At 35.6% G+C, this 16,624-nt stretch overlaps 1 protein-coding gene and 1 pseudogene across 2 annotated transcripts; both read right to left on the bottom strand.

The window, feature by feature from the left end:
* Positions 1-53: 53 nt before the first annotated feature.
* LOC121803706 lies at positions 54-2,099 on the bottom strand (annotated as a pseudogene).
* Positions 2,100-10,559: 8,460 nt separating this feature from the next.
* Positions 10,560-15,971, bottom strand: LOC121802987 (uncharacterized protein DDB_G0283357-like). Of its 2 annotated transcripts, none has more exons than XM_042202687.1 (8): positions 15,839-15,971; positions 15,599-15,714; positions 15,320-15,522; positions 15,129-15,239; positions 14,313-14,664; positions 12,663-13,038; positions 10,809-10,886; positions 10,560-10,729 (listed from the first exon to the last, which is right to left on the bottom strand). In XM_042202687.1, exons 5-8 carry the CDS (start codon positions 14,645-14,647, stop codon positions 10,676-10,678), a joined length of 843 nt encoding a protein of 280 aa, XP_042058621.1. In that variant the 5' UTR covers positions 14,648-14,664; positions 15,129-15,239; positions 15,320-15,522; positions 15,599-15,714; positions 15,839-15,971; the 3' UTR covers positions 10,560-10,675. The 2 variants fall into 2 exon arrangements, with proteins under 2 accessions (XP_042058621.1, XP_042058620.1); XM_042202686.1 differs by having other exon boundaries at positions 15,828-15,964.
* Between the last annotated feature and the right edge of the window lie 653 nt (positions 15,972-16,624).

Consider the following 16,624-nt stretch of genomic DNA (forward strand, 5'->3'; position numbering starts at 1 on the left):
GAAATCTAACTTCAAAAATACTAAGAAATTAGATCATATTCCATTTTCGGCATTTCTAGTAGACCGTTGTGTGGTAGAGCAAATCATATCCCACATCGGAGAATGAACAAGAGTTACAAGCATATAAATGGGCTACCCCAACTCCATTAGTGTGAGGCCTTTTGTGGAGTACCCCAAGGGCAAAACCGTGAGGGCTTTGCCCAAACCGGACAATATCATACTAATGTGAAGTTCGGGTGTGCACCACCGGGGACCCAACACGTTGGGCTCCAAGCGCTAAGACTCGAAACACCGACCCTCTTAGGGCCGTTGTTGAACACATAAAAGTGAGAGTTTTCGGAGATGGCCAATGTTGGATATGCTCTTGCTGTGATGCAACTCTTCCCCTTCCCGCTAAAACTCTCTAATATCGAGTGATCAATCTGTGCAAGTCAGCAACTCTTCCCCTTCCCGCTAAAACTCTCTAGTATCGAGTGATCAATCTGTGCAAGCATGATAAATCATGACTCCTGTTGTTTATATATTTACTACTCAATGACTGAAAATGAAACAAAATACGAGATTGAGAGACAATTGTATGTACCAAAGTTCTCAATGAGATTTCCTCGTTGGGATCGACATCGAGAAATGACCCATAACTCGTGTCTTTGACTTGCGTTTTTAGTGAAGATCAACAAAAATGTTATATTTATAAACTTTTGGACGTGAATGAGATTCAAATCGCAAAATCTTACACCGACCTGCTTTGGTCACTACACATGAGCACGACGTGCTTCTCACGGCCCTTGAAAACTCGAAAGAAGACAGCAGTTTGTTCGGTCAATTCCTCTGAAGCCAGGACTAGGAGACCGAACGGCCCCAAAACTCCGTTCACGGATGCATTGTGTTGGATGCAAACGAGTTGGGGGTCGAGCAATCCTTCATCGATCAGCTCGACCCCATCTAGGTTTGAAACGCGAAATGAGACTTCAACATCAGCCTATAAAACAATAGATATCACATATTTCATCATGTACAATGTAGTAATATGATACTACTACGAAATATGGGAATGAAATAGAAATATTATGAAAAAAATAAGAATTGGAATATACTACTCCTACTAGTTTTTACCTGTGAAGCTGAATACCTGAAATTTCCAACACTTTCCCACTCTCGATCTCTTCCTTATCTAACATAACCTTTCCATAACGAAGTTGTTCAACTTCTTCAATAGGCCATTGTATCAACTGTCTATGATCTTTTTGAAGCAAAACACTTCTTGGCAATGCTTGTAAGCCGTACCACCCTCGAGTATCCACGACCACAGCACCCACCGTTTCTTGGCCGCGTCGTAGAACGATTTAGACGCGTAAAAGTTTCCGTAATCATACCTTAATTGGACTCGATCATCCATGAAATCAACCCCGACAACGTTAAATTCATCCGTCGCGGGATCATAAGTTCCCACATCGCGGCCACTGAAGCTCGCCTTCAGGACGTGCAACACAGCTTCCCCATTGGTCGACGTGTCGAGTCCATCACCACCACTAGTACTAACAGGGTAAAAATCAGGACACTCCCACATTCCCGTCCTATTCGACATGTGCAGGGGGCTATCTCCCCTGCTCCATCTAATGAAGTCGCGTCTCCTGTACAAAATCCCGGCTCCGTCACTGCCTAGCTGGCTCCCAATTAGGACACACCACGTCCCGTCTGTCTTTTGCCAGGCGGTCGTGGGGTGCCTAAAGGATCTCGGGTCTATGTCCGATGGCGGTGTTATCAAAGGATTATGCCGAGATTTTAGCCACTCCCTTAGAAAGGGATCGGACGTGTCGGTCGGCATTGCAATATTTTGCACCTCCTCGCCTTCGTGGCTAAAGCTTGTATAGAAAATGACGGGCGTGTTGTGGCTAGGTAGGATCGTGACGGAACCCAACCAGCAGCCTCGGAGGTCGTAGGGCTCGGTCGGAACAAGGGCGTGCTCGATGTGGGTCCAGTCAGTGAGGTCGTAAGGGCCCATGAAAGGTTACCGTTACCCCATGTGGATTGTATTGACAGAAAAAATGGTACACTCCATTGTAGTACATTGGTCCTGTCACATTATTATTCATCGCCATTGATATTTCATTGATCACCAAAAATACGAGATTGAATAAATAAAATAATAATCGAACCTCACTTTTAACTACGGATGCTCGAGAAAATATTATTTATGCCAATATGTGTTCTTTTCTACTCAATAACAAGAGATATTTTTTTTTTCACATAATTCATTTCAGTTCCGATCCTTGAATTAAGTCCCACTAAAATAATTAACAGAGCTTGCTGGAAATATATTAGTACTACTATGACGAAGATGAATCTCATCGAGAAAGAGAGAGAGATTACCATATGGATCTTTAAGCTCAGATGGAAAGAATCAAGATTTGCACCAACAGTGAAAATTGAAAAACAACAAAAAAAATAGTCAGAAACTATTATAGCTAAAAAATAGAGTGAGATAGGAAAATGAAATAATTAAAGAAATAAATACTACTCCTACTAAGTAACCATTCATCCAGTTTTTGGGAGGTTGAAAATGGAATCCAGTTCGGTATGGCTGATCCTCTTTCGCCTCATATTCTTCGATAATCTTTTTATTTTTTTCAAAATAACCAGTTTTAACTTTAGCTATCAAAATGGCTTGCAAAAGAATTTCCCATATCACATGGAGTATTATATTTCTCCATCTTTTACCCAGAAATGGAGCTCAATATACATATGTATAAGCTCGCTCCTTACTAACTTTTCTGTACATTTATTATATTTTTCTATTGCAACTTGCACTAATACACATATTTTGATGTGTACATTGTCATTATTTAGTCATCATTTAGTACCAAAGTTGAATACTCAAACATCATACTAGTATTTGTTTAGACATTATTTTCAAAGTGTATAATATTTTATAGTAATGCACTGTTTCTTGTCTCAGACTATTAAACCGATTTAGTAATTTTCAAAGTAACAAATACTTTAATGCTCATATTTATAAAGACTACAGCAGTTGGTTTAATAACTTGCTCTGCTGTCCGAGTCTTAATTTTATAATTAATTTTGAATATTTGTAACAACTTTCACGACAATTCACTATTATTACTTATGTTACTTAACATATCTTTTTAGCGGCAGTATTATTTTAATTTCGAGATAAAGGATTTGGTTGTTACAGTGGTGACAATTGTTTCACTATAGTGATTGTTTGAAAGTACGAGCATGCCAGAATAAGGTGAAAAACAGCTGACCATCTCCGGAAAAAACAAAAAAGAAACCTAATAAAATAACGGTAAGTGTCACACCATGAGAAGATCTCGAGAACCAAGATATTTATTTTTCACAATGAAACCAACTCCTGCTGACTCGTGTGTTTCGTGCAGTTCTCTCGACGTGACAGCATCTCATTGGCTCACCAGAGCCTATTCATGGTAAGCAACCCGACAGTTCGACACTTCATATTATTCTTTATCAAGAATAAAATCCTTAAGTCACTCGAAAATAAGAGCTGTCATAATGATAATTACTGCCACGATAGTTTATAAATGATTAAATAATAACTAAAGAAGTGGTTAATGGAGTAATATCTGAGAAGTTCATTGTTCAAATGTATTTGTCAAGATAATTATCATAGATTATAAATGATGACAGTAACTTATACTCCTTCGTAACTTAGTTGAGTCATTTCTTTTGAGCACATAATTTAAGAAATTGATTTGTTAAAGATTAAAGTATAGAGAATAAAGTAATATAGAAAACAAAATAAGAGAGATGAAGAGAGTAAAGTAAGAGAGAGAATAACGTTTGTATCAAAAAAAAAGAAATTACTCAACTGCCTTGGGAAAAAAAAGAATACGACTCAACTACCTTAAAATGATAATCCACCCCTATATCTAGGGATGTCAATCGGGCCAGCCCAGCGAGTTTCGGGCCAATCGGGTTGTGTTTTTTCGGGTTATAAAAGTTCAACCCTAACCCTAAAAGCTCAGTGTCACGACCGCCCATACTAGGGGTACTACAAACGAGACGATCGTGACCAAGGGACAAACATTAAGAATAACATTTAAGGATAACAGTTCATAAGAAAGACTCAATTAGCTTAAAAGAATAATATTTTAGTTCATCAACTATTAAACAGCAAGTTTTTAGTTTAAAGAAACTTAATGTCAAAAATTCATTATTAATTAGCAAAGACTTAGCAAACGATTTTTCCAAAGAAGCAGCGGGGAAAATAAACATAAAAAAATCCAATTAACTTCTAAAAGAAAACATTTGTTTTAGTTTACGAAAAACCATTTTAGAGTAATGAAGTAAACAACGGATTAAAGTCTAACAGAATATTGACATACTCAAAACAGTACGAAATAATGAAGACACAACGCATCCCAATTTCCTAGGCCGACTCAACATCCACCGCAACATCCCGCTCAAACTGCACATAGGGAAAACACATGTAAGGTTGAGTACTTGTTGTACTCAATGCCCTCATGCCGAAAATATTTTATACAGTTATGCCATCCATACCAGTGATCTCGAGTTTTATGTGTAGTTAAGAAATATCACGAGAACATAAAAATATTTCATAGACTGGCCAGTCAAATAATCTCCCCACTTTCTCAACAATCCATCAATCACAATCATCATTCCATGTGCGACGAAAGTGTGGCCATACTATTCGCCCACGAGACCGGCCGACTAGCAAGGACGGCTCACGATCCCACCAGTGTACACAGCCTGATAGGGTTTGCGGCCCTACTCAGACCCGAATTTGTTTCACAACTCAGCCATATAGCCTAACGGAGCAAGCTCAGACGAACTAGGCATCTGGCAACAATCTCATAAACAAAACATCATGGCATGACATAACAGTTAAACCACCCTTATAACACCACATCATATTTTTGAAAGGTAAAGAGATTTGTAAAAGAAAACTCACCTCGTTTGCTTAAACAATTCAATATCCACTTAAGGCAACCCTCGTTCCTTATGCTCACGTACAAACAATAACCCTTGCCAAACCACAATACAAATCGGCCTTCCATCAAGTCACATTATAATGCATGTCCTATCGTTCCTATTATCAGTATCTTAAATTACCCATCCCAACATTTATCAACATAAGGAAAACATGCCATAATATTTCTCAACGTGTCATACATAATCACGTCATAGGATACATTCCTAAATCGTACATGCATCATATAATTCACTCAAATTTGGCAACAAGTGATATTTCCACATAACAACAAATCTGGCAAAACTGCGCGGTTGGTTTGTAAAACTCACCAAAAATCCATCCGACCTCATATGAAGCTAAATTTTGGTCACAACACAGTAGACACATTTAAGTTCATCCAGTTAAAATTTTACACCAAATCAATAATGTAACTCTCTGGTCGGAACACAAAATTCTGGCAGCATTGTGCAGTTCAATTGAAAAATTCACCAAAAATTCATCCGATGTCCAATGACGCTGAAATTTTCACACAACTCAGAAGAAACTTCAAATTTCATCTAGTAAAAAAAATTCACATCAAAAGGAGGCCATTTAGTCAGTCAAATAGAAAACGAAACTTTCTGGGCGAGAATACAAGTTTCTGGCAGAATTGTGCAGTCAACTTCAAAAATTTATTAAATATTCATCTTTCGTTAAAAGGGGCTGAAATTCACACACAAAACAGAAAACACCTTGAAGTTTACTCAGTTAAAATTTAGTGTCAAAATTCGATCGTTTGGTTGGTCAAACATACGTTGGAATTTACTGTCCGAACACCACAGTTTTCAGGCTTCACAATTTCGAAATTAGGGTTTCTTCCCCATTCATCCAAACACAATTTTTTTCATGCTTCCAACACACAATCATGCTTAAAAAGGTTCTCACAATCACGTTCTCATATAATCACACATCATTCACCAATGATTCATTCAAACTTCACACATATTCAATCAAAATCGCATATTCACAATTGTTCTCATACAAACACAAATTCCCACCAATTAATTATGCGATCTAAGATTCCTACACTCACTATATGCATGAAGGAATCAAGAACAAGGGTTTCAATGGTGAAGATGAGGGAAAAGATTCAATTATACCTTCTTGAATCGAAAACCAAACGGTAGAAGCAAAGATTGATACGATTCGTCGAGAACTCTTGAAAATCAAACTCCAATGGATGCAAGAACAAGGATTGGAAGGAATTTTGGAGAGGATGAAGAGAGGGAGAGGAGAGTGGCGTGTGGAGAGAGGGAGAGGATGGAGGTGGACGAAAATTTGAGGGAGAATGGGGGCTAGGGTTTAGTTTAGGTGATTAAATAGTCCTAGGTTTAATCCCATAAATAAATAAATTAATTAATTGTGGAGGAATAAAATAGAGACAAATAAATAAAATCCCACAATTAAAAGGAAGGAAAGTTTTTGAAAATTATGGCTAGAAATTCAATAAGGAATTTATTTGGTATTTACTTGGAGAGTAATAGATTCACAATTTAGGAAATAAACAATGAATATTCCATAAACAAGGGAACAAAATAAATTAAATCTCCAAGTAGGAAATAATGAGGAAGGGGCGAAAATTTTGATGGTGTGCACAAGGAAATTATTTAAATTCTCAACTAAATAGAATGGGATTTAAATTTGGTAATTTCTTTATAGGAAAAGACTCCCATAAAATATGCAACAATTAAATAAATTTCCACAAGGAAATTAAGCCAAAAAAACGTGTGGGATGGAGACACAATAGAAGGAAAATATTCACATCCCCAATTAATTTGACTTAGGTATTAATTTGGTATTTAATTGAATAAAAGGAATTCCACAAAATAAGAAGCAAATATATTCTTCTCTACAAATAGGGGGCGGAAATTGGCTTAATTAGCCACAAGGAAATAATTCAACTCTTAATTTAATTGGAGTGAGGGAATAAAATGTGGCAAGATTTTATTGGATTTAAAATAGCTAAAGGAAATCAACAAGGTGCCAATTAAATCAAAGAAACTAATTCATCCTCCTAATTAAAATAGAGAATATTCGAAACTCACAAAAATAATAGGTTAGAGTTCGAATTTCATGTAGCACAATTTAGGGATAATTTGATTTGGATTTAATTTGGATGAATATCCCAAAACAATTAATTAAATCCAAGAAAGAATAAAATTTCCAATAATTGGAGGGGCCGACAATAGCCACTTTATTTGGCTAGAACAAGATGCATGATCTTATTTAAATTGATTTTCCCCACATTAAAATATAAATAGCACTTCATTCCAATTCCTCCATGACGATTTATTCCACATAATCAAACTCAATCACGTAGAAACAATTTAAATTTCATAAATGAAATTTCCAAACGACATATATTAAATAAAGGTCACAAAAAAATTGGGATGTTACACTCAGGCTTCGGGCTAGCCCAACGAGTTAATCGGGTTACTACCGATAAAATTAACATGCGAAATCCAATAAATAATAATGAAATTTAGTTATATTTATAAAATGTAAAACATTTAATTATGATAAATTTGATAATTTGAGATATATTCTTAAACTCAAACATAAGCATGAATAAATATTAATATTTGAGATTTGTGCTAAATGAAGTATAAACATATTTCGAGAAAATTTAAAGTATGTTTTAGAAATTTATACATTTTTTTAGTGAATTTGAAGTTTCTAATTTATTTATTTATTTATATTAATAAAAATATAATATATAATTTGTATATTTAATATAAATTGAAAGTTATTTTGTAGTTATATATATATTATAAAATAATCAATGAAGTGACGAATTATGAGTCGTATATATAGAACAATAGAAATTTTATCGGGTTTTCGGGCCAGCCCATTGGGTTTTCGGGTCTGGCCCTAACAGGTTGCGGGTTAATCGGGTGCGGGCTAATCAGGTTGTAATTTTATCGGGCTATAAACTTTCAGCCCTAACCCTATAAATTTGGCGGGCTATTCGGGCCTATCCGCAGGTTACGGGCTGCACTGACATCCCTCTATAATTTAAAATTCTATTATCACTTATTACAGTTTTAATTTATAAAGTTATTTTATACTATACTCCACTATCTCATTCTAACGAGAACATTTCTTATTTGGAACAGATCACTTTATGCATTATTATTTTTAAGTTAAGTAATATTGATAGATTTGTGTTTTTCATTTTAAGAAATGGGTCATGTAGAGTGGATAGTCTTAAAAGGAGTATGTGTCACTTTTCGTGGGATGAAAAAGTATAAATTATTATATAATAAAATGTAAGTATAATGATTTAGTAGAATGCAATCATTTAATAAAAATGGAATTCTAAATAGTAAATATCCCGAAATGACAAAAATGAAATACTCCATTATTATTAAGTCGACATTAAGAATTTAAGTAGTAGTATAAATTTTTTAGAAAGTACGTTATTCAACCACCAGTTAATTTTTTCATAATTATATAAGCAATACTCTTTCTGTCCCACTACAAGTGAGGCGTTTCTTTCTGGTCGTTGTTTTGTGAAGATGATAATAAATAGTTAAAATGGATAAAAAGTAAAGTAAGAGAGAGTCGTATATACATTATTATCTTACTTATTTTACTTTATCTCTAATCTAACTATTTATTACTCCCTCCGTCTCATAATAGATGTCACACTTTCCCTTTTTGTTTGTCCCACAACAGATGTCACATTTCCATTTTTGGAAAAAAGTTCTCTCTCACATGAATATAAAAATTATATTTTCTCTCTCCATTTAACATATAAAATAAAATCTCCTAAAATCTCGTGATGTCCCACAAGTGTGACATCTTTTGTGGGACGGAGAGAGTATTATTTTTGCAAAACAACGTCCAATTTGGAGCGCCTCACTTGTAGCGGGACGGAGGGAGTACTTTTTTAAAAAAAAATAACCTAGCATTTTCAGTTGCATCTCTTTAACACTTTTCACTCTTGAGCTTATTAATCCAATTATCCTAATATACATCTTATTAAGTAATCTATAACCTGTGTCTATCAGACAAACAAACCATTGCCAACCAAGTAAATACGGCGTCGTCACTCACACGAGCTGTATCTTAAGCACTGCCAGTCTGTACTACTCGGGCAGCTGCCCGTACAACCTAGCCTTTGCCCGAATATGTCTCGCCTCCGCCTATATATAAACCCTCACTCACTCTTTCTATCTCTCCCTCAGCTCAGCCGTTTAACTTTCTCTCAACCCGCATTACTTCAATCACTTTTCAGCAGCGCAATGGCGGTGTCTAAGAGAGGAGTTTTGATGGTCGTGGCAACAATTCTGGCTCTGGCTGGAGCCGCTGTGGCGCAGGAGGCGCCGGCGCCCGCTCCTGCATCCTCCGCCGGTGTGGCGGCTCCGTCGTTGGCGGTCGGCTGCGCTCTCGCCGTGGCGTCGATGGTGCTCAGGATCTGAGGTTTTATGGAGTTTCTGCATACGTATTTAGTGAGTGCTGTTTATAGAGCGAGATTCTATGATTGTGTTGTGCAGATCTGCTTCCATTTCTGATTTCTCGGCGATTTGTTAGATATACATTTCTCCATTTATTTACTTATTTGTACGTATTTGGTATTTATATTATCGTATTTTATTTTTTATACTCTTTTTTTGTGACTGAATTGCGCTTTAGTGTGATTTACTTTTATAAATACAATTGAACTATTTAACTTTAATTTTAAGGTGAAATATTCCAATTGTGCTATTCATTGAATGAAATAAGTTTTAATCGAAGACAACTTTATTGCAACATTGCGCTATGCATATAACAATGCTTAATTTTTTGGAATCTTGGGTGGTCCTTTTTTTTCTAACTTTTGAGTGGTTCAAACTTTTGTGACCTAAAAAGAAAGTTAAAGCAAACTCCATATTCTCAACTAAAGCTAGATCTAATTCCTTCTACAGAAATACTCCTAACATCCGATAACTCAATTTTTCTGTCCAGAATCTTTAATTTCACCCTAGTTTTATTAAAATCCGACCTCTTTTTTTTTAACTCTTTTTGGTGATTTTGTTTTCTTTTACTATAACTAACATTAAAATTTTCAAGAAAGGAAAACATGAATAACATCATTTGTGAATATACAAAACTATATATACATAAATTGGTAATCATGATAAATGTTTAAATATTATTCAGGTGTGTTGTCCTGTTTTAATAATTTATTAATAATTTACAATTCTACAAGATTAAAATTTAAAAATTGTCTTGTCTAAAACAGTCATAATGCGGCCGTTTGGCATTCTTAATAAAATTCGAGCAAAACAAAAGATATAGAAAAAGAGCACTCAAAAAAAAAAAGAGAAAAATCATCGAAACATGTAGTAGATAAACTATGGCGTACCCGTGTAATACAATTTGATAGCTAATTATTTCTTTGTTGACATAGTGTAACATGATTTATAAATGAAATAAATTAAATCATACTACAATAAATTTAGACCAATAATTTATAGTGCAAGTTCTGCTTAAGTAAGGGTTACAGTAATTTGGAGTTGGACGAATATTATAGTTACCCAAGAATCAAGATGAATAAGATCAGTAAACAAGAAATTATTTCACAACTTGCATTGATTTTTTTACTAGTTCTTTTTCTTCAATTTAATTTAAACTAATCTACATACACTGTCCATGCGTTGTTCCTATTTCCTAACACTCCTACTCGGAGTCTGATTCGATCATGTTTCCCATAGCTCTTAACCCTCTTGGTCTCTGCAAATAAAATAAACCATAAATTCAAATAAAATAAGTAATAGTACTAAGTAATACGTATATATGGAAACTGGGATACCTTCTTGGAAACCTTCTTCTCACGGACCTCATATCGTTCGAAGGTCAAATCGCATAGCCACGTACCCGGACTCACAAGCTGTAAAATTTTACTAGTAATTATTAATCATTTGCTACTCCATATATCATACAATTAACAACATGGGCTCCAAAAATAAAAACCACAAAATCTTAGTTCCAATGACCTGTATATCGTAAACTCTGTTCTTCACGTGAAACAAATGGAACAAGACAAAGAAAGCACCCCACCACCGCGACAAAAACAAAATTGGGATGGGGTCTATTTGGTAAGTATGTTCCTTTTAAAATACTACTGTACAATATTTTCTTATTATTAGAGAAGTTTATCTTTCAGTTGTCATTAACAATGTCAATACAGAGTACTATATTTCATTTTTATCTGAAATGTAAAATATTTATTTTTTGGATTTTACTAAGACATAAAATTATACCCCGTTCGTCCCACTCAAGATGTCTACATTCTTGACCAACAGGAATTTTAGGAGTTGTTAGATTGAGTAAATAGAAAAAAAATATAGTTGAATATTTTAATGAGGAGAGAATGATTTATATCTAAATATAGAAAGTGGACTTGAATGAGACAAACTAAAAAGGAAAGATGAACATCTTGAATGAGAATGAGGGAGTAATAAACAAAGATAGTGGTAGTTTTTATTACAGATACACAATGTGCCTACCACTAAAAAGTATTTCCTCCGTCCCACCTTAAGTTAACATTTCTAATTCGACATGAAATTTTATGTAGTATTGTTTTGTGTATAAGTAGGCAGAATAAAGTAAGAGAGTAATGTTTCTATATTTAGAAATATACTATTATTTAGAGTGGGTCATCCCAAAAAGGAAAATGTGTCAACTTAGAGTAAGACGACGAAGGGAGTTGTATACTTTGTTTTTAAAATAAGTAATACTAGTACTTACTACTGCTAAGCACTAGTTAAAGGGTTGTGACAATTAAAAACAACGCTAGTATGACAAAATTGGTAAAAGCCTAAATAACAGCTTTGATGCTTTTTCTATATGTTCAATTTTTTGTTTTTTTGCCCGACTGTGAAGTTTTGTCACTACAATAAGAGAAGAGCCTGTTTTTCTATCCACATGGCTAGCACTACCTAGCAATTACCAACCCTCTATAAATTGATACAGTACCTCATATTAGTCTCATATGTAACACCATTATAATATCAGTCCGTATAATAATTAACCATAACACCTCTCTATTAGAGTACAAATTAAACTTACAAATAATTACAACTTTCAATACTTTATTTTTTCTTCTTTCATTCCACTCCATTATTGAAATAGAAGCGTTGAATCTTAAATAGAAACTCATAAATTTGGTGGCAACGCACAATTTTCGTACAAATTATGTAACGCCCCGTTTTTCTGAACCTAATTTTTTAACCCTAATTCTTTTCGTCTGTTTATTAAATTCTTTTAATTACGATCGCCCGTATTTATTAACCCTTAAGGGCGGTCGTGACAAATTATTTCCAGATTTAGAAGTAAATAATCATTATCCATTATTAACTCATTAAAAACCTCAGATTTCACCTACTCAATTAGCATTATCGTTTCAAAATAAAAAATTTCTTTCATAGTATTATTCGAATTCAATTTCAAACCATATGGAGTATATGGAACAAAAAATAAAACCAGGCAAAGATTATATTCATTCTCTCTATCAAAAATGACATTCAACTGCATAAAGCAAATCAAGAAAGAAGCAACCACATAATTTCCTTCTAAACGCTAGATTAATTAGCTCCTATTTGACCAAATTCGAAATTTGAACACTCCGACATATAATAACTGAGGGTGGAAAGAGAAAACTCACATTGAGTGTGCGCTGAATCAATTTAGCTCGCTTCTTAGGCCGTTGAGGAAGCTTGGATCCTTTAAGCGCCATGAAATCCTCCTCCTTCTCCTTGTTGGTCAAGCCGATCACAAACTTGGGCCACACCGCAGCATCCCCGTCACCCTTTTTTATATCATGGGCGTTCTCCGATGACCCAGAACCACCACCGCCGCCGCCGCTATGGTGGTTGTTTTCATGATTGTGATTGCTATTATTGGCCTTGTTATTATGGTGGTGGCGGTGGTTATGACCATTATTGCTAGTAGATGCACCTTTTCTTTCACCTCTATCCGGAGAGGCCAACCCCTTCACACCATTGCTATTCCCTCGCATACCAATTTCTCTCTCTGAATTTCTAGCAAAGGAAAACACATATGCATCAAATACCATTTTTCAAAATTTTATAAAAATAAAAAAACAGTATCATCACATATACATCAAGAAAATTTGACAGCTCAAAGCAAAAAAGTTAGACTAGTAAAAGAAAAAAAGAGTTCTCATGGTGGGGGAGGGAAATTACGTGAATACCCTCAGGCGTAGAAAAAGGGGGGAGTTGTTGAGAAAAATGAGAGAGATATGTGTGGTTATGGTTTAGAGTCCCCTTTTATATTTTAGAGGAAGAAGGGTCAAGATATGATGTGAAGACTCTTGTAGAGAGCGAGCGCTATAGATGAGAGATTTGAACTAAAAAGGGGGAAAATAAGCTAAGAAAGTGAGAGTAAGGTGGTTTTTGTTGGGGGGGGGGGGGGGGGAATTTGGGCCAATTGATTGGAATTTACTCATATGATTCATTAACGCAATAACGCTAATCAAACAAAGCAAGATTACGTGTCCTAATCTCAAAATATGGATGTAGTAGTAACAATAAAAATCATATAACTCGTTGGAAAAGAAAGACAAATAGGTGGCCCACATTTCAAAGTCCCCTAAAACCAGTATCGCACATTTAATGGGAAAAAAGGGTAAGGTTTCTTCAAGCTTCAACAATGATGGCAATTGTGGAATTACTAGCACCAGAATTAAATTAATTTATGTTATCATGTACTCCTTCCGTCCGCCATTAGGAGTCTCATTTTTAGTGGCGGCACGAGTTTTAAGTTTAAGAAATGTTAAAAAAAGTGGGTGGAAAAAAGTTAGTGAAATAGGGGTTTCACTTGTATATATTAATTTCAAACGAAATGTGAGTGGAATGAGTTAATGGGGAATGTGGAACCCTATTACAATTTATGATAAAAGTGAACCGGGAATTCTATTCGTGGACGGACTAAAATGACAAAACATGACTCCTATTCGCGGATGGAGGGAGTAGTACATGATAAAATTCTACTCTATGGTGATGCCACCACCAACAAATACAAATAGAAGAACAAAAGAAAGAGGGGCAATTTTGTGTTTTAACATTAAATCGTGAATCGTGAGAACAATCATTAATTTTATGTTATAACTAGATTAAATGAAAATCAACAGGAAAATCTCATCTTGAACATCCCCAATTCTACTACTTCAATGGAGCCTGAGAACTAACAAAGCAAAGAAGCAACGTGACACCCAAATCGCGATTGAAGAACAACACAGGCAAATATTCTTTAAAAAATCAAGCATTAAAAATAATTGAAGAAAATTAATTACCTGAGAATTCGATGAGGCGGAGAGGTGGGGCGGTGGCGGAGGTTCAGATTGCCATTGGTAAAGGTGGGTGGATTTGGGATCGGATTCTTTGTAGTGCTGTTATTGTTATTATTGAGAAGATCCGACCTAACTACCCGCCGGTTCACCCGCTTTGACGGATCCGAACCGGCCGGGTCGTTAGTAGTAGCGCCCTTAACGTGGACCTTCATACAGCGTAACCTTTTCCGGTTCCCCCACTGTAAAACGAAGTCCGACGACGTCGTAGCAGCTGACCTGGACAATGATCTGTACTGCAATTCATCTCTATTGGTCGCGTGGGAATTCTTCCTCTCCATCTCGCTGCTTCGTGCACCTTCACAGAAACAACCGCCGTTATGTTAACGGCTGTTAAACTGAGCTCTTATTGAATTTTTTTGAGTGGAAAATGGAAACGGAGGAGCGGAAACCACTACGAACTTCGGAATTAATATATTTAGCCAATTGCAGGAAAGAGATTCCAGAATTAAGAATAACAACGGAGAAAGAATGGCTCATGATCTAAATTCTGCTTACAATTCTGGGGGAAAAGAAAGAGAGTTGGACACAGATCGAGAAACCAACAAAACTTTGACATAATTGAGAGCTTGATTTCATCATTATTCGCGATGAGATTTTCTTTAGGATATAGAAAAAAATGTTTGAATGTAGCAACTTGAAGAAGGCTCTGGATTTGCATTCTGAGCTAATTCACTGACCAGAAACATTTAGGGAACTCTGGTAAAGATCGAAACTGAAATCATGAGAAAACAATTTTTTGAAAAACAATATTTGCGTTACCGGCGAACTTCAATTCTGTTCACTGTACTCTGTTCTTCCTCATACAATCCAGATTTTCCTTCTGCTTCCAGAAATTAGATAAATCAGCTAACAGAACAGAACCATCCAAATCTGCAATTGCGAGAGCAAAAAGTTCATCAGTTAGGAAGAAAATTCAACGCTCGTCATCTTATAACGAAGAATCAAATTACCTAACGAAATCTGGATTTCGAAGCAAAGCATTCATATCATCGTCTCAGAAGCGGTGAACAGAGAATCATATTTGCTGAAAATATATGTCTAAACACAGTAATTCCGCCACGCACGTCCCGATTGACGATGAAAGAACAATAAATCACAGCTTCCAATTCAGATCTTCTGAACCAGGATAATAATCCTATATCTCCAGCACTACCTGTCGAACAAAAAATCCAGATTAATTTCCGGAAACGGAAGAAAAAACAACACAGAAGAATACAATTAATCGAAACCTCTGGAGTCAAAAAATTCGTATCAGAAATCCAATCAGAGTACAAAAACAATTCCACGATTCTCTGAACAAAATCGAGCTCCGACGCTTTCTCCTTCAACAGCTACAAAAATGCACCTGCAATTCAACAATCACGATTCAAACTTGAACTCAGAAAAGTGAGAATTTTATTACTACGAAACGAGAGGTTAGATCGTTTCGTATTATCCAATCCGCTACATTCCACTCACCAGATGCTCACCACGAAAATTAATTTACAGAGAGAGAAAGGCACTTCGAGCTTCTTCGTCTCCGCCTTGTGAAACGATGAAAGGAAATACGAAATTACTCTCTTTTTTTCTCAAACCACCATTTTTATACCTCCCAGTTTCTAAAATTCAATCTGCAGCCGTTGAAAAATAATCGACGGTGGGTAATATAAGGCTTCTAATTTTGGCCGTGCGATCCGTCGTTTCTATGTTCTACACAAGAAACCAGAATTCGACTAACGGCGTGAATTGGTGTGACGGAATCTAATATTCCGTCAGTTTCGTCGTATTTTTGTTATTCAATTGGGCTTAGCTTTTCTCATGTCGACCGGTCCATTAAGTCGTAGCAAAATTACTAGGGGTGGCAAATCGGGTGGATTGGGTCGTTATCGGGTCAACCTGATAACGACTCGACCCAATAAGGCATAACCTGAACCCGACCTATTAAGAAAGTTGTAAATCCGAACACGGACCCGACCTGCTATCCTTAAACCTGAACACGACTCGAACCCGTTAACGACAAGATATAATATGGGTTGATACGACACGATAACGACCTGAATCCAATATTACACAATTAAAACCTAATATTACAGTATTAAACATAATATTACACAAATAAACCTAATTTTTAAACTTGATTTACATGATAAAAATTCATTTTCCACAATTTAAATCTGATCTACAAGAAATTAAATCACTAAAGTAAAGTATTATTTTTAAAAAAATAATATTATTATTTCTTAATGGGTTATCTGCATCCAACCCGCATTCAACCC

Source organism: Salvia splendens, chromosome 5, assembly GCF_004379255.2.
Source record: "Salvia splendens isolate huo1 chromosome 5, SspV2, whole genome shotgun sequence".
Classification (NCBI taxonomy): domain Eukaryota; kingdom Viridiplantae; phylum Streptophyta; class Magnoliopsida; order Lamiales; family Lamiaceae; genus Salvia; species Salvia splendens.

Excerpts from the sequence above, each read along its gene's own strand:
- LOC121802987 (XM_042202687.1), bottom strand. The coding sequence starts at position 14,647 with ATGGAGAGGAAGAATTCCCACGCGACCAATAGAGATGAATTGCAGTAC. Across the intron at positions 10,887-12,662 it reads TGATTCAGCGCACACTCAAT|CTTGTGAGTCCGGGTACGTG; the intron begins GTGAGTTTTCTC and ends AAAATTTTACAG. Across the intron at positions 10,730-10,808 it reads AGAAGAAGGTTTCCAAGAAG|AGACCAAGAGGGTTAAGAGC; the intron begins GTATCCCAGTTT and ends TTTTATTTGCAG.